At 44.3% G+C, this 25,000-nt stretch overlaps 2 protein-coding genes across 18 annotated transcripts in view; both read right to left on the reverse strand.

Moving 5' to 3' along the window:
* Nucleotides 1-25,000, reverse strand: part of fgfr3 (fibroblast growth factor receptor 3) — an 81,448-nt gene that overhangs the window by 42,953 nt on the left and 13,495 nt on the right. The gene's annotated exons all lie outside the window — the stretch shown is intronic.
* Nucleotides 4,335-20,196, reverse strand: LOC118285788. Of its 9 annotated transcripts, XM_047337628.1 has the most exons (20): nt 19,720-20,196; nt 17,528-17,639; nt 17,270-17,432; nt 16,945-17,137; nt 16,643-16,714; nt 15,291-15,365; nt 14,985-15,074; nt 13,994-14,068; nt 13,689-13,778; nt 12,747-12,821; nt 12,442-12,531; nt 11,583-11,657; nt 11,276-11,365; nt 10,682-10,753; nt 10,462-10,567; nt 9,980-10,050; nt 7,825-9,892; nt 5,849-6,022; nt 5,238-5,282; nt 4,992-5,110 (listed from the first exon to the last, which is right to left on the reverse strand). In XM_047337628.1, the coding sequence occupies exons 1-19, from the start codon at nt 19,750-19,752 to the stop codon at nt 5,269-5,271; spliced, it is 3,738 nt and encodes a 1,245-aa protein (XP_047193584.1). In that variant the 5' UTR covers nt 19,753-20,196; the 3' UTR covers nt 4,992-5,110; nt 5,238-5,268. The 9 variants fall into 9 exon arrangements, with proteins under 9 accessions (XP_047193581.1, XP_047193580.1, XP_047193579.1 ...); XM_047337625.1 differs by lacking the exon at nt 5,238-5,282 and having other exon boundaries at nt 4,335-5,110; nt 5,849-6,019; XM_047337624.1 differs by lacking the exon at nt 5,238-5,282 and having other exon boundaries at nt 4,335-5,110; nt 7,825-9,889; nt 19,720-20,194.

Here is a 25,000-nt window from a genome sequence, read left to right on the forward strand (position 1 = left end):
ACACACACACACACACACACACACACACACACACACACACACACACACACACACACACACACACACACACACACACACACACACACACACACACACACACACACACACACGGGAGCGGGACCAGACGGGACGAATTAAATAAGGAAAAATTGGTAAAATTCTCTCTTTACTTCTGTCAAAAAGTTTGTTTTCATCTGACACAATCCTGATATTTCTTTTATTGAGGATTTTGACTCCTCTAATCTAATCCAAGGTAAAGTGTGAAAACCTCACCTGTGAAAGAAACTGTTCTTCTCGATAACTACATGTCTCTCCACCCCCGAATCACCAAATTGTGACGTTGAATTTTTAATAATTTCATTTCCTCTTTCAGGCGTATCTTGATTTGAAAAGCCTGAACTAAAAAAAGTGTAAAAAAAAAATATAGTGAGAAAGTACCAGCAGCTGGCCTTGGTGCAGTCGTACAGTAGCTAAGTCGACGGGGGCCACGTGCAACATGTATGTAGTGAAACACACACGTGTGCCGGAGGGAGTAACTCGTTAAAGCGTCTCTTTCCTGCTTCCTGTTTCTCTTCACGCCTGAAAATGGCACGACGGACGTTAAATCAGGCGGACCGAGCGGATGAGTTGTGAATTGTTTTCTCCGTCTTATTACACCCGTGAAAAACTATACGTGACCCTCAGGTCAATAATGTACTCAGCGTGGCTGCGCAGTGGCCTCTGGCTTTGACAATGATATTTACAACACCCTGTGTGTGTGTGTGTGTGTGTGTGTGTGTGTGTGTGTGTGTGTGTAACACAAAAAGGCCCATTCAGGAAAATAAAGGAGGGAACACACGGAGGCGAGCGACGGCGGCGGGAGCATAAATCCAAACCCGGCGTGAATGACTCGTTACTTCTGTGCACCGCTCGCTCACGAACCCCTGTGAAAAGAAATATCCGCAGGTCTCTGACACGGGGCTGAACTGAACTTGGGCTTCACGAGCTCGATATAATAACAATAACCCTCCGGAGACTCGTAGCTCACTCCGGCTTCACGGACCCCGAACACAGCGCTCCCACAGAAGCTCCTGAACGAGGAGGTTTACACTGGAACAGGCATGAGACGCATATTTAAAGGGTGAGTTCACCCAAATGTCCCAATCGCACCCAATGGCATGCAAGCGTGCGGTTTTATTACGTCTTAAAAATCTTTACATTTTTTGGGCAATTTGGATGAACTGTCCCTTTAAATATCCCTCCTAGTATATCAGTGATAATTTCTTTATGGTCAATAAAGAATAAGAGTCCCAAAATGTGGGGTTAGGGTTATGGTTATTTAAAGGGTTAGGGGGTTTAAAGGGTGAGTTCACCCAAATATCTCAACCGCACCCAGTGGGATGTAAGCGTGCGGTTTTCTAACGTCTCAAATCTTTTCTCTTTAATTTGGGCAATTTGGATGAACTGTCCCTTTAAATATCCCTCCAAGTATATCAGTGATAATTTCTTTATGGTCAAGAGTCACAAAATGTGCCTTTTAAACGGGCGTCACCTTCACATTGAACTCTTTTTCTCCTCTACATTGAAGTATGTTGGAGGAAAGCAGATGTATATGACACTAGAGCTTATGAAATAAATAAGGTTTTGTTGAAGCAGCACATTTTTTGTGTGTGTGTGTGTGTTTGTGCTTTCGCTTTGATCCGAGTGAAAACCGATACGGAGGAAAAATGTTTGCGCGCCGCTCGGGTGCGAACAGCGCCGGAGGCCAAACGAACGCAATTCACCGGAATAACAAAAAAAACCAAAACATAATGATATATTCGCCGCACGTTAACAAAAAAAAAAAAAAGAGCAAAGGGCCCTTTCTTTTCCAGCGTCGCTTTGAAACGCAGCTTTCCAATGTGCAGGGGGAGAAAGATGGAAAGAAAAAGAAGCTGCTTTGAGTCAAAGTGGATCCGGTCGGAGAGGCGTCACTTTGTGCCGCCGTCGAGGCACAATGGCGTTTCCGGTATTGAACGGATCAACGTGTGATCCGACGGCTCCGTCGCAGCGCGTCGGGTGTGGCGGGCGTGGCAAAACGCGCGGTCCGTATGAGGGTTGAACGCCCGCGTTTGGTGGCGATCATCAGCAAATGAACTGTCACAAGACGTCAAATACAAGTCTCGAATGTCTCTGAGCCCGTTTAGGGGAGGACTTTCCAAAACAAGCAACCGAACCAACCAACCAGACAAGAGAATGAGAGATCCGCGTGTTCGGAGCGGGTGAACATAAAGCGGCAGACGGAGATGTTTGCTCTGCTCCGCTTGCACCCAAGAGAACGTCCTGCCCCGCAGTTTGTGCTGAGGGATGAGTCAATAAAAAGGCACTTATTCAAAAGGATTTGTCTCGATAACGGACCCGTTGGACATGAAAGCCCTTCCTGCGCGAGTCAGACCCGAGGTGATTCTGACAGAGCGGATCATTTCAGCGTTCGATTCCGGTGGCGGCGTCCAACTTGATATCAACATCTCGACATTCCTGCTGCTTCCTCGTCCGGTGCGGTGTGTGTGTGTGTGTGTGTGTGTGTGTGTGTGTGTGTGTGTGTTTGAGCTATCGGCTGCCTGGCGTGTGTGTGTGGGTGAGAGAGAGTGTGTGTGTGTGTGTGTGTGTGTGTGTGTGTCGGGGGCGGGAGCACTCTCACCGGAACTTGGGGCCAGCTGGAAGCAATGTGTGATATGTACTTTTTGAATGTGTGTGTGTCAATGTGTACGCCGGCTCGGATATATGCGTATGTGTGTGTGTGTGTGTGTGTGTGTGTGTGTGTGTGTGTGTGTGTGTGTGTGCTTCTCGCCCTCTGGGCTCCAGATCATAACAAGCAGCCCTTCAGAGTCACATCAAGTCTCTCTTTGAGACCCTCTGCGGCCGCGCTATCTGTTCACGGCGCACGCGTGCGGACTCCATCTTTTTCTGTGCCCCTGAAGGAGGTTTATTTATCCTCGACAAACTTCCCCAGGGGCCGGCAGGGCAGGCGGACCGCGGCCCCCGGGATGAAAAGGCCTCTTTATGTGGGGAAGCCTCCCCCCTCCCTCGGCCCTCGGCCCTCTCTCTCCCCTCTGCAACACCCTTTCTTACACACTCGGGCTGAATGAAAGATCCTGGAGGAGCAGGAAGGCGTGCGGACCAGGGAGGACGTTTGGCTGAGCGAAGACACCGAGAACTTTTCAGTGAGATGTCGACTGACGGCAGTTTTACTACTATTTTTTTGGGGGGGGGGTTCTCCACCGAGGAGATTGAATTGGAAATAAGTCAAATATCTTTGACCTATGTGATTTTTGGGAAAATGTTCTAATGAGCTCACTGCACTTTGCTGTGCTTCGACACAAAAATAAAAATGAAGTCTTCCACTGAAGTCCAGACAGTTTCCCCGAACTTTTCCGGAGGGGACGCTCTGCGCGGGCGCCGCCCCCCCAACGCCTGAGCGCTCCTGGAAATGTTCCTGCAATTGAGAACGTGTCTGCGCCGCGGACCAACCCCTGCCGCGCTCTTCGTACGTGAACGGCAAACTCATAAGATGCTTTCAGACATCCGGAAGAAAATGTTGGGTCCAGACATTGTGCATGTCTGCTTTGATCTTTTGAAATATTCTCCACATCACAACAGTGAGAGATCGAGCAGCCTTGAGGACACACACACTCTCACACACACACACACACACACACACACACACACACACACACACACACACACACACACACACACACACACACACACACACACACACACACACACACACACACACACACACACACACACACACACACACACACACATACGGGTTTATATGATTTAGCAGGACATTTTCTCCAAACAGGCCCGGTGGTGGTTAAGGTGGACTACCCTTTCCTGAGGTCCTAGAGCTATGGGAGCTAGGTTAAAACGCTCTAAAAAATCTGAAAAAAATTTGGGTGACTTTAGCTTTCAGTTACACCCTTCCCAACCTCATACATCCTCATAGACAGCACCCAGACACTATTATGGTTTATGTAGACCGTTCTCTTTTTGAGAAAAACGTGGTTAATGGGGTCCAAACAAACATTAAATGGACTTTAAAGGGACAATGATGTCACTTTTTTAAATGTCTCATTAACATAAATACACAACATGACTGCATCAAGCATTAATGGAACAGTCATGATATGATGATGTTATTATCAGAAGAAATGCTCTAGCACATGAACTACTGTCCTACCTCTACATAATACTCAAATGTATGAACATATTAACAAAAATATGTGAATGAAACAAATGTGTTAAGATGTGCATAAAAATAAGTGCACTTAATCCTGAGCATAAGAAAAAAGAACACCCACAATCAATTGAGTCTTGACATTTTAAACTATTGCATTTAAATTGTAAATGTTAGAACTGTCATTCCACACAACTTTGAAAATATGTCATCCAAGATTAACACATCAGAATATCCACAAATAAAAATAAATTAATTAAAACAAAAGAGATCACTGTAGCTTCACAGCTTATTTTAACTGTATATTGGCAACTTTTTTTATAGCTACATTAGCTAAAAAACCAGACCCCTCACCCCCACACATTGTGGGTTAACAGTTTTTTTTTCTAACTTTTTGTTGCCCTCAACAAAAAATAAATAAATTAAAACAAAAGAGAATTGCTCTGGGTTCCCAGCTTGTGTGTGAAGACGTGAAAGTTTAACATATCAGCATAACGAAAACATTAAAAAAAATTATAAATTATAACAAAAGAGATCACTGTAGCTTCATATTATTTTAACTGTATATTGGCATAACTGCACAAGAACCATTAGCTTTCCTGCTTCTAACAAAAAACCCCCCCGACCCCTCACCCCCACACACAGTTTTTACAGTTTACAGTTTTTGTTGCTGCCTTTTTGCAGCCCTCCCTCTGTTTCTGACAAAGTCCCTAATATTTTGGACAGTTCTCTCTGCCAACACGGGCCCCTCTACCTCCTTGCAGTGACTGCACTCAGCTTTGGTGGCCAGTTTTCCTTCTTTTATTTGCTTGCTGAAATAGCGCATCACTGCAGCAACCTCAGCCTTAATCCACACTCTCTTCGGACACAATCTTCTGGCCCCAGCTTCGCGATGGTCAACTTTTCCTGTAAAATATTCAAGGTAGAAAAAAACCTGAGTTGAATCAATGACACAATTGACTAAAATATTCTTGTTAACTTGTTTCTTTGATGAATATGAGTATTTGCTTTAGGTTTTTATTTGATGGCTCACTTGATATAGTTCACCCTGTAGACAAGTCCACTTAGTGTGTGGACACTTTGGAATACACGGACAGGGGAAAAATTTAAGGAAAAATCTGAATAAGCGTGGAGAAACATTAACTGCAGATGGTTTGATGAAGATGAAAACAAAGTGAATCCAATCCTACAGCCTTTACAGCCACAGGAATTCAACCCAGCTGAACACGTCTAAAAGATTTTGGAGCAGCATGTAAGATGTTCTCCACCACCATCTGCAACACCAAATAATATCAGAAAAACTTTGATCTCTAAATTTTAGTTTTGTCTTGATGCCTAGTGATGACACTATGTCCCTTTGTTATGTTTGCACCTGATCTTTCTTGATCTCAAATAGATGAGCAGATTAAATAAAGATTGTACATATAAATGAGGTAATATCATTTTGAGGTGCATCTCTCCAATAGTGAATTGTGAAGCGCATTGCAGCTGTTGTCGGCTCGCCTATTACAACTTCAGCATTCCGAGCTGCAGGCAATATGGTGGACCTCTGGAGGCCAAGAGACACTTACATGCTTCTGACGTCTTTACATTCCCAGTCGTGTTTACCTTTTTCTTACATTCCAGCAATTTGAAGATGCTTACCTTCAGATGGAGGGGCAGTCTCGATTACTGTGGATGACACCGCTGACACCATTTCCGCAGCTGTGAATGTTGAGTCTGCATCATCCACAGGTTTGCTGGTTCCACACCCTGCTTCATCACTCTCAGGCTCACTTTCCCTGTCCTTGGCCTCAGCATCACTTACCGCGATTTCTTCTGGTAAATTGATAAAAAAAACAAAAACATTTTTTACATTCCATGCTTAATATATAGTAGCATAATTTCAGACCAAAATTCTGTAAATTGGTTTACAGTGTTAACTGAAGAACCCTATTAGGTGAGTTAAGAATCTAAAGCAGGGTTCTCCAAACTGACAATCATGATTGACCGGTCAGTTTTCGTGAGGATCAAAATGCATTTCACTTGAATTATCATCATCATTTTCACCTATCCCAATTTCCTATTGCCTATTGGGGCTGGATTTGACAGTACTGAATTATTCCTAATTGAAATCAATCACTAAACTTTTCTGCTGCTCTTCGTTCACAATAAAAGCTTTCAATGACAAATTACATAAAGGCTTTTTAGCAGCTACAGGAAATGCAGTCACTGAGGTTAGCACTGACTGTTATCGTTTGCTATAACTTGATCCACACAACCAGTTATGGACATATATTGTGTGCATTTACCCCTAGTGGCTCATTAACAACCACAGAGAGCAAGCTGATAGATGTTGAACTTTAAATATATATTAAAGATGTCTGTGACTGTCTCACCTCTGTGTCTTTTGTTTTGGATCAGTCTAGTTAAGTCTCAATGTTGTGGTGTTTGTAAATTTGTAATTGTAATTTAGTCATTGTAAGTCATTGTTTTTTGTTGGTGTGTGAAGCACTTTGTATACTTTTTAAAGTGTTAATAAATAAAAGCTTTACTTCCTTTCTAAATAGATTTGGAATTCAAAATTTCTATGATTTATTGGGTATTGGTGGGGGTAGAGAGCATTGTCTTACATGTTGGTCCAAAATCTTTTTATTGTTCAGCTGGGTTGAGATCTGGTGACTGTGAAGGCTTCAGGATTTTATTCACCTCATTTTAATATTCATCTGAAGCTGGGTGACAAATTAAGGTAAAAACCTGAATAAATCACAAGTAAAACCATAACAAATGCAGTTGATTCCACACAGGTGCTGACAACGCGTCATGTGACGAGACTCTCTGTCCAATCAGCAGTCGGCAGTGTTTTCACGTCACATTTTAGTATCGGCTTAGCTCGATTGGAACCTGGCCAGATGTGGGACTAAAAAGTACCAGGTTCCATCCCTAGTGGAAAAAGCTAAATAAAGCGAGCAGAGTCGAGCCAGTACTATGCAGTGGAAAAGCACCATTAGAGGACCTGCAGATCAATACAAAGCAGTTCTTAGAGACCCCCCTTATCCTATGATGAAACATTTCTATCCTGATGGGAGTGCTCTCTTCTAGGATGGCAATGCTTGTGAATCATATGCTGTGGCCTTCACAGTCCCCACGTCTAAACCCAGTTGAACTCTGGGAGATTTTGGACCGACTTGTTAGACAATGCTCTCTAGCATCATCATCAAAAAAGCCAAATGAGGGAATATCATTTGGAAGAATGATGTTCATCCCTCCAGTAGAAGCAATGCTGAGGAGTACTCTAACTCCAGTGGTGGCCAAACACCACAAGACATTTTGTGTTTTTTTTCTCTTTCACCTCATCTGTCTGTAGAGTATTTAGTTTCTAGTTAGTTTGCTTACAAATATTTATTTGGACAATATATATATTTTTTTTAAATGACAAAATCACATTGTGATTCAGTTTCCACTGAAACAATAATGCTGAATTATTACCAAGCCCTACTGTGGGCTTTTATTCCCGTTTTTCTGAACAGTGGACCTTATATATGGATATGAAAATGAAATAAATTCAAATCCTTTGACTTAAATAAGAAAAAGAAATAAACACTCAGAAACTTATCTACAAAAAAAATTTCTGTACAAACCTTCAATTTCAATCTCATCCAGTGATCTCCCCTGCATGCTGGAAAGATCTCCTTTTTCCATTGACAAAAGCAGTTTGGAAATCTTGGCCAGTTGAGTTGTGGGAACTGGTAATCTGTAGAAATCGCGGTGAACACGGATGTCGTGACCCAAGAAATCTGCAACCTGATCAAGTTCATTGTTTTTTAAATTAAGGACCTGCGAGAGTGTAGCAACATGTTTCCTGAGATGTGTTGACCTAAGGTACTCAGGGTGCTTTGCTCCACACTGACTTGCATGAACACGTAAACAGTCCTGTCCTCTGTAGTAGCTCATTGATTTGGGTCTTGCAAACAGGAAGACATTTGTGGCACAAACATCACATTCAGCTCTGTTACTGACAAGAAGTGACAGGGCATCAACCATTCTTGGTGTGAGCAGAACTGCAACCTTTCTGCCTCTTTTTCCCATTATTTCGATTCGGCTAAAATAGTTGCAGAGTCTCTTCTCAGTCTTTGACAAACCCATGGCCACATCGTCATGGAGCTTTGTGTTGTCTCTTTCATGAAAACTTTTGAGACGCATTTTTGAAACCTCCCCAGCACGTCTTCGATTGAACACAATGATTTGTGCAAGAGTGACTTTTGCAAGTTGAGCATAGTTCTGAGTGGTAGCTGTCTCCTTCAAGTTGCAAAATGAACTTTCTGCAGATTTGTCAAGGTAGCGATGAAGGGTCTGAACATCTTCTGTGAAGGGCAATGTTGATGGCTTGTTGTATTTTGCATCACTCAGTGTGTTCAGGGCTCTATGAGACACCAACTCAGACCACTTGGACATTTGCAACTTCTTGAATATTTCAGTGGACCTGATCAGTTCTTGATCTTCTGCCATGAGTGCCCTACAATGAACAATGTCACAGATTTTCTGTAGTGCATGTCCCAGTTTCAGCGCAAGGCTTGGTGTAAGGTATGAGGCTTTTTCTTCATCAAAACCTGCAACTTTCTTTACTGCTTGCACAACTCTCTGGAAGTTAGCAGGTTTAACAGCTTCCTCTAAGTTTTGTACTGAGAAATCTGTGCGCAGACATAACAACAAACGCCCCACTTCACGCAGCTTCTGTCGCAGGTACTCATGTTTTGTAGGGTCTTGTCCGTGTTTGTTGTAGAGCGACTGGGCAAACTGAATAATAGATAGGTCATTTCGCACAATGGAGGCAATCTCATCCTGTTTCATGACACCAAGGAGCTTCCACACTCCACTTGAGATCTGCTGAGAGAATGCAGACTCGTGAGCTGCAGCCAAAGCCAGCACTTTAGTTCTCCCAGGTTCTTTATCCAAATCTTGGTTTTCTGGCTTAAAGGGGCATCTGCGGACATGTCTCCAAAGCTCCTTACGAATGTACATCCCTTGACAGTGCATACAGTGAATGAACTTTCCTGGTTGTGATTTAGCTTTTGGTTTCCTTTTCACTTTGACTGGTCCTGTTCCACCTTGTAAAACTTCAGTGTTGTGTTGAAAATTTCCCTTATTCCTCATTTTTTCTAATATTGTCTTGCGCTCTTTTGAGTCTTCTGGAAGGGAAAATGCACGTACAACTTCAGCATGTGTCTTGTGTGTTCTCAAATGGCGGGAGATCTTGCTTTGTGGCTTACCACAAATGTAACAGTAATTTTTTTTACTAAAAATGAGATGTGGCAAGTCTTGTTCATGAAGTTCACCTTTACCCTCTGGATCCCTTGATGAGTCTTTGATGGAATTTCCTGAATCAGATGCGACTTCCATGGGATCTTCAAGAGGTGGATGTTTTGAAGTGCTGGGCACAACTAGGATGTTTGTGTCTGAGGCATCAGATGTTCCAACATCGGGTTTTACCACTTTCTCTTGAATTTGTGTAGCTTTCAACAGTCTTGGCATCAAGTGTATGCTTGCATCTGAATAGTCATCGTCATCATCGTGTGAGTCTGAGTTGGGTACGTAGTCCATATCGGATACGTAATCATCATCATCCAATATTTGGTTCAGTTCTGAATGTGGAAGGTCGTCTTCATCTGAAAGCAGTTCATCCCCAGAAGACCTAGGGAACTTTTGCTGCTGAAATGATGAGAAAGCAAATCATTTTATGTGGTGATGGACACTTAAAGATGGTTCAAGTTCAACAACCTTTAAGAGGATACTCACCTGTGATGGGTCTTGGATGTAATCAGTTGTTATTTGTCTGAGGCAGGATTTATGCCAGACCCCGGAACAAACTGTAACACATTTTGAGTATATTAATTTTAGCACTGTGCGGCTATATACGTTTTTCTCTTGTCATAACACTGTAGTGATCTAGAACACAAAAAACAGCAAAGACTTTTAACTGTTTAAAAAACAAAGGTGGATTCAGGAAAACAATAAGCATAACAGTGTCCATGTCAATTAGGCAAAACGAAACATCTTTAAGTAATCTGGAGCACATGCCGCGATCTAGACTCAGAGGTAGCAGTGTTCAGTTTCATCATGATACCTTTTTACTCATCATAAAACTCGAAAAATTGTTTGTATAATAGCCTATGAAAAGGAGAAGTTTTCATAGGTGTTTCTTTACAGAGTAGTTCATCATACATTAGAGCACATCAAATATATCCACTTACTGCCCTCTGTCACACTAAACATCTCACCTCTGCAGCGATAGCCAAGCCACTTGAAGGCAGATACTGGTCCCACACACTGAACGCATCTGTCCAAAGAGGAGACTGTTGTGCACACCAGGCGATGTTTGCAACACTGTTGGCAAGTGCAAGAGCAGTAAGATGTGAAAAACCTTTACATGTTGATATCTACTGAATCCTGAGAAAAATAATCCAATCAAAGACATTATAAATCTGATATTCAATATACCTTTTCACTGTTGAAAACTGTATCAGTCTCATTTGGACTCGTGAGCTGATTTTGGTTAGTCTCAGTGGTCAACTAAAAAAGAGAACAAGAGCAAACAGGTAAAAAAATTACCACAGTGTTCTGTGTCTAATTGGTTGGTTTCCTTTCTCTATAAATTGTTTAAACCAGAAAAAAGATGTAAGTTTAAAAGTGTGGGCTTTTAAAGTTCTCTGAAGAATATCTTTGAGTATTGTGGAGATTGGGACATAAAAATAATCACACTCTTTGCAGAAGTATGAAAAACAGGAGTCAGGTATGATGAAAAAAAGGAATGATGAAAAAAAACAAACTGAAACACTGTTCTCTGAATTTTTTAATTTGTCTTTCCCATACATCTATGGATTGTCTCTACGAGACCAAATAACTGTACATCGCCGCTGTTCAATTGACTCCTATACCTTCAGCTCTGGCAACCAGAGAAAATACAGACACCACAGATCAGTGTGCCCAGTCTATATTAAATCTACTCTGAAATGTGGTAGATGTGATCACTAGGTTAATAACAAAATAGCCAGAGAAAACTAGTCTTAAAACTAAAAAAGTAGATCAATTTACCTTTTCAATCTTGCCAAGTGGACCCAGAACTGGACTTGGCAGATTCCAGTAAATCGCAGCCAGCTTGTTCGGGCTGCCCTCAGCCATCATCTGTAGCAGATTAAGCAGAGGAAAGGGACAATTAACAGACATGTACTGGGGATGTACCACTAGAGATGATATTTGGGTTCTAGATAAAAGAAACAATCCAACTGTTTACAAAAGCATGACAGGGAAATTTTTGGTTTAAAGCTCACTGGGTAATTTTATACGATATAGAACAACAGGGCAAGATATTAATGGAAGTCTATGTTTTATGACAACATACCTCTTCAACATCTTCACTTGACGAAGGGCAATTTGTGGCTTCACAACCCCTCTGAGACGTGTCCTCGTCAACATACTGTAAGAAAGAAAAAACAGTAAAGATTACCATTAACATCTTGAAGACAAGGATGTTCCCTGTCTAACATTAAATGAAAAGTATCATGGTTGTGTTTTTGCATGTGTTTTGAGGGAAACAAATCTGCTTTGGAACAGGCAACATCAGTCTATACATTATGAAAACTACAATCTCCAAAGTTAATGTTAACTGATGAATTCAGCATTTTGTTGTTCCAATGTTGCTGTAAGGCTTTTTCACTAAGTGACATCATACCTGTAGACTTGTTAGATTAGATGTGGTTCATTTAAATTATATCTTGTCATGAATCCCATTTATTAATGTTGACTGGGTTCCTATTCATGACATGTAACTAGACAACTTACCATAAACATTAAACTAACATGCAGATCAAATGTAGGTGGTCCAAGTAATCTTAAAAACCAAAGTGATGCCACTATGAACACCACCTGGAGTCAGGACCACATAAACACTGAGGTCCTCCTAAGACATAAAAGGTGTTTAACTGGTCGACACACACATACACTGATATATCATAGTAGCTTGGGCTTTGAAAAGCATTTCATGTCAATGTCCTTATAAACTAAGGTCCATATAAACCATATTACACTCAGACAACTGCAGACACACACAGCATTTCCTTTCAATGTCTTTAAATATTAAGCTCCATGTAAACCATATCACACTCAGACAACTGCAGACACAGCGCATCAGTGAAACATTTTGGCAATTTCAATTTTTTGCCACAAGCAACCTCATTAATCGGTGCATTAGATTCATTCACCTTTTCAACCTTGCCAAGTGGATCCAGAACTGGACTTGGCAGATTCATGGAACTCGCAGCCAGCAAGTTCGGGCTGCCCTCAGCCATCATCTGTAGCAGATAAAGCAGAGGAAAGGGACAATTAACAGACATGTACTGGGGATGAGCCATTAGAAATGATATTTGGGGTCTAGATAAAAGAAACCATCCAACTGTTGACAAAAGCACGAGAGGGAAACTTTGGTTTAAAGCTCACTGGGTAATTTTATATGATATAGAACAACAGTGAGAGATAAAATGGAAATCAATGTTTTGTGACAACATACCTCTTCAACATCTTCACTTGACGAAGGGCAATTTGTGGCTTCACAACCCCTCTGAGACGTGTCCTCGTCAACATACTGTAAGAAAGAAAAAACAGTAAAGATTACCATTAACATCTTGAAGACAAGGATGTTCCCTGTCTAACATTAAATGAAAAGTATCATGGTTGTGTTTTTGCATGTGTTTTGAGGGAAACAAATCTGCTTTGGAACAGGCAACATCAGTCTATACATTATAAAACTACAATCTCCAAAGTTAATGTGAACTGATGAATTCAGCATTTTGTTGTTCCATTGTTGCTGTAAGGCTTTTTCACTAAGTGACATCATACCTGTAGACTTGTTAGATTAGATGTGGTTCATTTAAATTATATCTTGTCATGAATCCCATTTATTACTGTTGACTGGGTTCCTATTCATGACATCTAACTAGACAACTTACCATGAACATTAAACTAACATGCAGCTCAAACGTAGGTGGTCCAAGTAATCTTAAAAACCAAAGTGATGCCACTATGAACACCACCTGGAGTCAGGACCACATAAACACTGAGGTCCTCCTAAGACATAAAAGGGGTTTAACTGGTCGACACACATACACTGATATATCATAGTAGCTTGAGCTTTGAAAAGCATTTCATGTCAATGTCCTTATAAACTACTGTCCATATAAACCATATCACACTCAGACAACTGCATACACGTAGACACACACAGCATTTCATGTCAATGTCCTTATAAACTACGGTCCATATAAACCATATTACACTCAGACAACTGCAGACACACACAGCATTTCATTTCAATGTCCTTAAATATTAAGCTCCATGTAAACCATATCACACTCAGACAACTGCAGACACACAGAGCATCAGTGAAACATGTTGGCTGTTTAAAATTTTTGCCATAAGTAACCTCATTAATCAGTGCATTAGATTAATTTACCTTTTCAACCTTGCCAAGTGGATCCAGAACTGGACTTGGCAGATTCATGGAAATCGCAGCCAGCTTGTTCGGGCTGCCCTCAGCCATCATCTGTAGCAGATAAAGCAGAGGAAAGGGACAATTAACAGACATGTACTGGGGATGTACCATTAGAAATTATATTTGGGGTCTAGATAAAAGATACCATCCAACTGTTGACAAAAGCACGAGAGGGAAACTTTGGTTTGAAGCTTACTGGGTAATTTTATACGATATAGAACAACAGTGAGAGATAAAATGGAAATCGATGTTTTGTGACAACATACCTCTTCAACATCTTCACTTGACGAAGGGCAATTTGTGGCTTCACAACCCCTCTGAGACGTGTCCTCGTCAACAAACTGTAAGAAAGAAAAAACAGTAAAGATTACCATTAACATCTTGAAGACAAGGATGTTCCCTGTCTAACATTAAATGAAAAGTATCATGGTTGTGTTTCTGCATGTGTTTTGAGGGAAACAAATCTGCTTTGGAACAGGCAACATCAGTCTATACATTATAAAACTACAATCTCCAAAGTTAATGTTAACCGATGAATTCAGCATTTTGTTGTTCCATTGTATGTCTACGGACAACTCCGTTACTAGAATGATCTCAGACTCTACCTTGAAGAAGTTGCTGTAAGCCTTTCTCACTGAGTGACATCATACCCGTATACTTGTAAGATTAGATGTGGTTCATTTAAATGAGACCTTGTCATGAATTCCAGTTATTACTGTTGACTGGGACCCTATTCATGACATGTAACTAGACAACTTACCATACACATTAAACTAACATGCAGATCAAATGTAGGTGGTCCAAGTAGTCTTAAAAACCAAAGTGATGCCACTATGAACCCCACCTGGGATCAGGACCACATAAACACTGTGGTCCTCCTAAGACATAAAAGGTGTTTAGCTGCTCGACACACACATACACTGAGATATCATAGTAACTTAAGCTTTTACAAACATTTCATGTCAATGTCCTTATAAATTATGGTCCATATATACCATATCACACTCAGACAACTGCATACACAGACACACAGCATTTCATGTCAATGTCCTTATAAACTACGGTCCATATAAACCATATTACACTCAGACAACTGCAGACACAGCATTTCATGCCAATGTCCTTAAATATTAAGCTCCATGTAAACCATATCGCACTCAGACAACTGCAGACACACAGAGCATCAGTGAAACATGTTGGCTGTTTAAATTTTTTGCCATAAGTAACCTCATTAATCGGTGCATTAGATTAATTTACCTTTTCAACCTTGCCAAGTGGATCCAGAAGAGGACTCGGCAGATTCATGGAACTCGCAGCCAGCTTGTTCGGGCTGCCCTCAGCCATCATCTGTAGCAGATAAAGCAGAGCAAAGGGACAATTAACAGACATGTAATGGGGATGTACCACTAGAGATGATATTTGGGGTCTAGATAAAAGAAACCATCCAACTGTTGACAAAAGCACCAAGGGGGAAACTTTGGCTAAAAGCTCACTGGGTAATTTTATACGATATAGATCAACAGTGAGAGATAAAATGGAAATCAATGTTTTATGACAACATACCTCTTCAACATCTTCACTTGACGAAGGGCAATTTGTGGCTTCACAACCCCTCTGAGACGTGTCCTCGTCAACATCCTTTAACAACAGAAAAAACAGTAAAGATTACCATAAATATCTTGAAGACAAGGTTGTTCCCTGTCTAACATTATGTTTAAATTATCATGGTTGTGTTTCTGCATGTGTTTTGAGGGAAACAAATCTGCTTTGGAACAGGCAACATCAGTCTATACATTATAAAACTACAATCTCCAAAGTTAATGTGAACTGATGAATTCAGCATTTTGTTGTTCCATTGTATATCTACAGACAACTTCGTTACTAGAATGATCTCAGACTCTACCTTGAAGAAGTTGCTGTAAGCCTTTCTCACTGAGTGACATCATACCTGTATACTTGTTAGATTAGATGTGGTTCATTTAAATGAGACCTTGTCATGAATTCCAGTTATTACTGTTGACTGGGACCCTATTCGTGACATGTAACTAGACAACTTACCATACACATTAAACTAACATGCAGATCAAATGTAGGTGGTCCAAGTACTCTTAAAAACCAAAGTGATGCCACTGTGAACACCACCTGGGATCAGGACCACATAAACACTGTGGTCCCCCTATGACATAAAAGGTGTTTAGCTAATCGACACACACGCATACACTGAAATATCATAGTAACTTAAGCTTTGACAAGCATTTCATGTCAATGTCCTTATAAACTACGCTCCATATAAACCATATCACACTCAGACAACTGCATACACACAGACACAGCATTTCATGTCAATGTCCTAATAAACTACGGTCCATATAAACCATATCACACTCAGACAACTGCATACACACAGACACACAGCATTTCATGTCAATGTCCTTATAAATTACGGTCGATATAAACCATATCACACTCAGACAACTGCATACACACAGACACACAGCATTTCATGTCAATGTCCTTATAAATTACGGTCGATATAAACCATATCACACTCAGACAACTGCATACACACAGACACAGCATTTCATAGACAATTTACCAAACACATTAAAGTAACATGCAGATCAAATGTAGGTGGTACCATACTTTTAAACGCTTCTCCACTACGATTCTATTTGATTGTGTTAGCCTTAGTTTCAAAGAGTTGAACCAATAAATGGCCTGTAGAAGCACAGTACAATTAACAGGGTCCCAGTCAACAAGTGTAGTTTTGTTCATACTACAGCAAAATGTCCTTTTATTTTTTCCACTTTAAATTCTCAAACCTGGTCATTTTAACAAAAAAAAACTACAAGTGGGTAACTAGGAAATGAGAAAAATTTTCTTTGTAGTTAGACTACAAAGAAATCATTTCTTACTTTTTCACTTGTACAAGGCTTTGATGTGGGTGGTCCCTCACCATGTATCGTCTCCAAAGACTTGCCAGGATTCTAAACATTTTAACAGACATCAGACAAATGAGATCAACTAAAATGACATTTTATAACAGTCAGTATTTTTGATGTGGCAGTTTAGTTGTTTTGTTTTACAATATCAACTAATGGTGTGAATAATGCTGTAAAGATATTTGGACAATATTTAGTATTTATGTGCAATTTTCTGTGGTTAGAGCATTTCATTTATGAGAACTATCAATTTCACAAAGTAGAATTTTAAGCACCTTGCATCTCCATGGCCAGTTTGAGTCACCATAATTGTAGGTGATCTCCTCTCCTGGACCTATGTCTCTTACTGCAAATAAGCACAGATGGGGCTTCCCTTTTACGGTAAAGTACTTCATCCTGGCATTAGGGTTTAAATGGTCATCATTTACCACTCTTCCAAATGACCCATCCTCAGTCGATGCATCAACACTACAAAAACACAAGTAACAATTAATTTCAAAACACACAATTTAGACAAGGTAAATTTGCCTGACTTAAAAATTTATGTTGAGCACACAAAGCAATTATTATCAAAATAAGCATATTAACATTAGTACGCACCACCACAGTTTTCCATTGAAATGGAACTCAAACATAAAGACTTTGAGGTGGTCATGGTAGACTCTCTGTCTCCTCTCACATTCTTGCTTGGTTATCAGTTCACCTCTGTATTCCACCAGAAAGTCTCCTTTTTCAAATGGAGCAGAGGTGAAGATACCACGACCTAGGTCATACACAAATAACAAATAAGTGACAAATAGCAAGGTGACATTTAAAAGAAAGTTTAATTATGATTATACAGACAGTGATTCAACTTACCTTTGATGGCATTGATGTATTTGATGTCAAGTGCCACTTTGTCCCTTCCAGCAGTAATATAAAATGTTGCATCTTCCTTTGGGTTAACACGTCTTCTCCTCTGCATGTTTTGCTTTCAGAAGGCAATAAACTTATCTTAATTTGTATGACAAGCATGATCAGAAAAAAAGTATAACTGTGAAAAGGCAGTGAGATCCACCTTAACTTTTTCAGTCTAAAAAAATAACCCCAACCAAACATTTCAACAGTGATTGTCTGATCTTCAGAAAATAATCTAAACTGTGACATTCACAGGACGCTCAATGAACAGACTTCATACCTCATACCTACCAGTAAAATTAGTAAAAACATTCAAACTGTGAAATAATATAAACCAACACTCACAAAATAAACCAGATAGCATGGTTTCCCCTTGTTCTTTTGTTTTTTACATTGTTAATGATATTACATTTTCATTCAACTAAATTAGAAACATCCTCTTACAGGCCCAGAAAACCAAAGCAGTTAAATGAACAGAAACTAACAATGACAATAGTCAAAACCTGAGCTCAAAGCTTGCTGCTTTCTACTTCTTCGTACAAGGCCCATTTCCACTGGCACATTTGGCCGCACCGAGCCACATTCAGCTGAGGTCCGGCGCCCGACGCCCCGACGCCCCGTCAACCCGCCGCCGCCCCGCCGCCCCGGCCCCGCTGCTGCCAGCCCCGCTGCCCCACTCCCACTGCTGCCAGCCCCGCCGCCCCGGCCCCGCTGCTGCCAGCCCCGCTGCCCCGGCCCCGCCGCCCCGGCCCCGCTGCTGCCAGCCCCGCTGCCCCGGCCCCGCTGCCCCGGCCCCGCTGCTGCCAGCCCCGCCGCCCCGGCCCCGCTGCTGCCAGCCCCGCCGCCCCGGCCCCGCTGCTGCCAGCCCCGCTGCCCCACTCCGCCCCGGCCCCGCTGCTGCCAGCCCCGCTGCCCCACTCCGCCCCACTCCCACTGCTGCCAGCCCCGCTGCCCCACTCCGCCCCGGCCCCGCTGCTGCCAGCCCCGCTGCCCCACTCCGCCCCACTCCCACTGCTGCCAGCCCCGCTGCCCCACTGCTGCCAGCCCCGCTGCCCCACTCCGCCCCGGCCCCGCTGCTGCCAGCCCCGCTGCCCCACTGCTGCCAGCCCCGCTGCCCCACTCCGCCCCGGCCCCGCTGCTGCCAGCCCCGCTGCCCCACTCCGCCCCGGCCCCGCTGCTGCCAGCCCCGCTGCCCCACTCCGCCCCACTCCCACTGCTGCCAGCCCCGCTGCCCCACTCCGCCCCGGCCCCGCTGCTGCCAGCCCCGCTGCCCCACTCCGCCCCACTCCCACTGCTGCCAGCCCCGCTGCCCCACTGCTGCCAGCCCCGCTGCCCCACTCCGCCCCGGCCCCGCTGCTGCCAGCCCCGCTGCCCCACTGCTGCCAGCCCCGCTGCCCCACTCCGCCCCGGCCCCGCTGCTGCCAGCCCCGCTGCCCCACTCCGCCCCGGCCCCGCTGCTGCCAGCCCCGCTGCCCCACTCCGCCCCACTCCCACTGCTGCCAGCCCCGCTGCCCCACTCCGGCCCGGCCCCGCTGCTACCGGCGCCGCAGTAAAGCGAACCGGACGCCATTTGAGCTTCCAGAGTGTATTTAATCAGCTCTGGTTTTACGTTGCGCAGGAATTACACTTAACTCTGTAAGGGCAAATGTGAGGGCACCAGACCACAGTTTCCCCCCACAGCCCAAAGTGCGGCTCCGGGCGGCGCATCATCAGTTGAGAGCACACCCACAACCAGGTAGCCCTGCTGGGATGGAGAAGCAAACACCTGCCGGGCCTGGCAGATGAGCCGAGCCAGCACGTGTATATGGCTAGGCAAACGTAGCAACAAACATATTGACTTTGCCTAGCAAGCTACCAACAATCAAATAAAGGTAATTTTTTTCTGTGCTGTATACTTTATTGCTTGGTTTTGAATTAAAAAATACCTGAGCTGCCAACTTATGTTAGTTACTTCTGCCCTGTTCTCTGCCGACTGTACTCTGTTTTAATAGCAAATAAATGTATGTTCGTGGCTTAACGAGCTGCACGAAGCCGCTAAGAAACTTAGCTCTGCTAGCCTAGCACATGCACCGACTAAAAGCAACTTTGGCTTACACTGCAAAAAGCATAAAATCAACCATATGTATGTTATATTTACAAATTTAAATCCTTACCGTCGTGTACAGCGCTGTCCCAGTAGGCTTCATCAGTTACGCCATGTTGTTGTTCTCCAGGTACATTTAATTTTTAAAAGGCGACAGCCGAAACGTGGTCAGGAGTAGCGTCGACTCGTCTGGCTGTATGCCCCGCCCACATAGGTCAACCACCCAATCACAACACAGCGCGCGCAAATTGCACTTGTGTATCAGAAATGTGTAAGAAACTGCAATCTACGACCCACCGATGGGGTCCGCTGTGCTATACACTGGGATACACTCAAAATCAGGTCAAGTGGTAAAAAAGGACTTTCAAAGAAAATGAGAATATATGTTAGTTAGACACTAACAAATGCTTATACACTCTTTGAATTAGGCGGACCTTGGCATAGTCCGCCTAATCCCACTAGGTCCGCGGAGCCCAGGTGAAATGTCAGGTACAATGTCCTTCCAAACCACATATACCAACACACACACACACACACACACACACACACACACACACACACACACACACACACACACACACACACACACACACACACAGCTACTTTTATTGAGCCGGCTAGCAGCAAGACGTACCTTTAAAAAAGAATAATTAAAAAACGGATCTATGTTTAATCTGCGTCGGAAGGCGATGCATCCCAGATGGGCAGCGGACACATTCATCTTCATCAAGCTGTCTTTGTTTCATCCTCCTCCTCCCGACACTGAGCTAATAATAATAATAATAATACTAGCGACCATGTTTCCAACATCTGCAAAGAGCGACGGCTGATCGGAGTTAATATGTTTCATAACTTATGAGTTATGTTATGTGTTACTTAAACGACATGTCCAAAGAGTCAGTTAGCCAAGTTATTGCATTTTCTAAGTGCCTTTATTTGGAAATAGAATTTGAAATGTTAAATATTAGAAATAATCATTCATCGCACAGGAGAAGAACTGTAAGTATGAACATGAACGCGAGAGTAAGGAAGTTGAACCTGGACGCAAAACAGACATCTGAGGTCATCAATTGACAAATTGGCCTTTGTATTTGTAGTAGTACAAGTGTATTATTATTCTCGCTGTATCAGACTCAGCTGAGCCGTTACCACGGTCAGCACAAAGTCAAAAGATAGACGCAAAAAAAAGAAAGAAATAACCGCCAAGATGAAACCCAAAGAAAAAAGATGTTTGACAGAAACGGTTCACACGGAGTCGAGCTCGGCAGCAGCTCGCCTGGTCCACGTGCCCCCCCCCCGCCCCCCGGCCTGGCTGCCAACTGTTTGGCACACTCACACTCAACACCCCCTCAGACAGGCCCAGCATCACATGACCTTCAAACAGGATCTGCCCCCCCCCCCCCCCCGCCCACAAATCCCCCACAATCATCACCTCTATAAAGAGCACATTTCTCTTCCTCCATTTCACAGCTATGCCAATTGTAAATCCTGCTCGTCCTGGAAAAGCTCCCCGTCCTTTCTTCTTCTTCTTCTTCTTCTTCTTCTCCTCTTTTTCGCGGTGTGCAGGGAAAAGCCCCCTAATCTCTGTTTAATATGGTTTGGCCGGATGTAAATGCCTCCGGACAATGCCCCTTAATCTGGGCCCGGGCCTGACAAGCTCACACCCTGCCAGGAGGAGAGAGAGAGAGAGAGAGAGATGGAAAGAAAGAAAAGAGAGGGATGGCTCGGGGAGGCGGAGAAGGGGGGGGGAGGGTTCCCCCCGTCCAGTTGCCTCCATTCTCTGGCCGAGCTGAGCCGCCCTTTTATCAAAAGAGCCCACTAGAATCAAGTTTAAAGGTAGACGTCGCCTCTAAACATCCCGCCCCGGGGCCTGGTCCAGCTTCACCCCCCCTCCCTCCCTCCCTCCCTCCATCCTCATGATGCCTCCTCCCCCCCCCCTCCAGCGCCTGGTCCTCCGGTCGGCCGCGCTAACGAGCGTCGGAAGCTACTGTACGTCCAGAAGCATCTTGGCAGCGCCCAATCGTCGTCGACCCCCCTCCGTCCCTGGGCCGGGTCCGTGGTAATTGTCATTCCAAAGACGAACTGGCCTAGTTTCAATTGAGTGTGTGTGTGTGTGTGTGTGTGTGTGTGTGTGTGTGTGTGTGTGTAAGAAACTCGGCCGCACAAAAGCCAGGATGTCTTTGGCAGTGTGTGTGTGTGTGTGTCTGTGTGTGTGTGTGTGTGTCTCTGTGTGTGTGTGTGTGGCCACCACACGACATAATCAAACTTCCCAAAACAACACGGAGGAACCAATCTGATTACAAGGTGGCTTTTTTTTTTTCTTCACATCTGATAATTTAGGTATTGCGTCTTTTTCTTTTTTTTTTTTTTGAAGGGCAACAAGTTCTCGACACGCGTGGACTCTCCCCTCACGCACGATGGAACAGAGGTGACATGTTTTAAAAGTCGGCCGTGTTGAGCGTTTTCTGATATCGGGGTCGTGTGACTTTGGACGGAAAACCCGGCGCTCGGTCGACACCGCTGCGCCCTGAGATCAGGGAAGCGCTCAGGGAAGAGAGCAGAAATTGGGAACGAGAGCTGGATGTGAAGAATTACACGAGAATCGTGCGACAAAAAGAGTCCAACGAAACTGTCAGCTGCTGTTCAAAGTGAAAAAGACCTTTTTTTTATCTTGAACGTGAGGAGACAAGAAGCAGCTGATGCCTGAATGAAACGTTAACCTTTGACCCCCTGCTGACCGCCGACCAGGACCCTCACCCTCCCTGACCTCCCGGTGTGACACAACCGGCCCCCCATCAATCCTGTCCTGCCAGTGATTGCACCGTGAACACACTCACACTGACATGCGCGCTGCGTCGCCGCGGCAACGCCGCGAACCTCGACAGCAGCGCTGCGCGTGAAAAGAAAGCGACAAAACAAAGTAATCGTGTTTACACCCACACATCAACAGATGTAAATATATAAATATATATATATATATATGAATATATATAAGCACCGAGGTCACCGAGGTCACCGAGGCTTCAGGAGACCTGGAGTGAGTTAGAAAATGAAAACTTAATGTTCTTTTTAACGGGCTGATTCCAGGACCTTTTAAGACTTTGAGAAAATTCACTTTTGATTAAAAGATTCTCCGTCTCACGACTCCGGGCGGTGCGGAGGAGTCTTTGAAGCAGCGTTTGGATCCTTCATGTCGGGAAGCAGGATGTACAACGACCGTAAAAAAAAAAAAGTTAATTCGAATGTCTGATCGGAATATTCTCAGGGTTGCTTTTACCCACGACCTCATTATTCCCGAAATCCGTGAATTCTCCACAGCCGAAAAGACGAGCCAACCGCAATCAGCTCGACATCCACTGGGATGAAAGTAAGTCGTTGCCAGAAGCAAACTGCTGATGTCGAGTTCAGTCGTAAACCTGCAACTTGACCCCGAGGAGAGGTCCCGGAGGTGGAGGCCCCGTGGGGGCGTGTCCCCTCCCTGGCCTGGGATCAGCGGGACGCAGAAGTGTTTACCGCTCCGTTTACGATGCCGTCCATTGGCGCGGCGGGACGACTCCCGCCAACTCCCCGCGTGGAGCCGTCCCGAGCTGCTTCCTGTCCCACGTTCTCCACATGTGCGTCTCCGTCTGAACGTGGTCCAAACGCCTGAATGCAGACGTGGTGCGTTTGAGTGCGTTTTGTTGACGAGAGCGGGGACGGGAGCAGGAAAGCCTCTTAATCCCTCCGCCCCCCCGCCCCCTGCCCCACCGCCACGCGTGCTTCCCCCCTCCAGGACCTCGCCTTCCACGTCCAGCAGCACAAACGCGCCACAGAGAGGAGCCTCTGTTTCGGGGGGGGGGGGGGGGGGGACGAGAACAACTGGAGCACAGTTGTCCTGAGACATCTACACCAGACATCTACACTAACGCAGCCCGAACAAAGCACACTGGTCCCTCTTCAACCGGGAGCAATACCAACCCCCCCCCCCCAAAAAAAACTTAAAATAACTTCACATAGCTTTCACTGTTAAGACGTTGTTAGAACTGCCTGTAACTAGTCCGCCGGGCCCTGCGGGTACCCGGACATCCCCGACATATCTACAGTAACCGCGTCTGTCACCAAGGAGACGGTGGTCTATACCGTCCCGCTGCCTCAGGAGCACGATATGACAGTATCGAGCTGCACACGTGACAGTGTTCATTTGTTTTATTAACCACTGAGCGAGGCGCTCGCACTCGACTCCCAACTGCTCCGGGGAAGCGGCTGATTGGCCGGTAGAAAACAAACAGCAAGGTAATGCCTTTGAGACGGTAATGATGACTAATATCTTGAATATTACGTCTTTTTGAACCAACGGATTGATTGTAACGTCTATAACGTATCACGTATTTCTTCCCTCTCTGGTTTCCGGAGACCAGCGCGACGCCTCGATGTTCCCGAGCAACAGCTGAGACATGAAAACATTCAGTTTACAAGAGATATATCAGACGGAGAAAGGTCAACCTGCAACAGGTCAAATGTAATATTTCTCAGCATTTTTGCAAAAAACAATGAACTAATCGTTAAAACTACTGTTCTATTTCAAAATGTCTCATCAATTAATAATCTCAGCACTGACTCCTCTCGCAGTTCGCACACACACACACACACACACACACACACACACACACACACACACACACACACACACACACACACACACACACACACACACACACACACACACACACACACACACACACACACACACACACACACACACACACACACACACACACACACTGTTGCACGGTTAGACAGTGATCTGATGGTTTGTGATTTCTGGTGATTCACGGCAGGAGAAAGTTGTCGCACGAGGAAAAAATGCGGCCAATGACCGAACACGCCGCAACTCAGGAACAACACTTCATGGGAGTTTTCATGCAAAATTTCTGACGTGCGCTTATTTGACAAAAAACGGAGTCGGCTCGACTGTCGCTGCTCTGCTGTTGCACCGAGTCGCTCCGTCTCCTCTTGCCAGGGGGGAAGAGAGAGGGAGAGAAAAAAGAGAGGCTTCCATTACGCTCTGCAGACGGTACAAGGGTTTATTATTGTAGCTCTCCTGGCAAAATAACAGGGGAGAGTTGGTGTGACGGAGGAGGGGGAGGGAGGAAGACGTGGGAGGGGATGGAAGCCGAGTTCGGTTTCAGTATTTGACGTGTCAGCTGCCCTGGATGTGTTGGTTGGGGGGGGGGGGGGGCCCTGGATCTTCCTCGAACGATGGACGGATTCGACCGGCGAGAGGAGAGGAGGAGGCCAATTAGAAATGATCAAACTCCGACCGTCAACCTCGCGTGGAACCGCTTTGGTGGCAGTGGCGCACTCGGATTTGT

The sequence above is a fragment of the Scophthalmus maximus genome, chromosome 15, assembly GCF_022379125.1.
Source record: "Scophthalmus maximus strain ysfricsl-2021 chromosome 15, ASM2237912v1, whole genome shotgun sequence".
Classification (NCBI taxonomy): Eukaryota; Metazoa; Chordata; class Actinopteri; order Pleuronectiformes; family Scophthalmidae; genus Scophthalmus; species Scophthalmus maximus.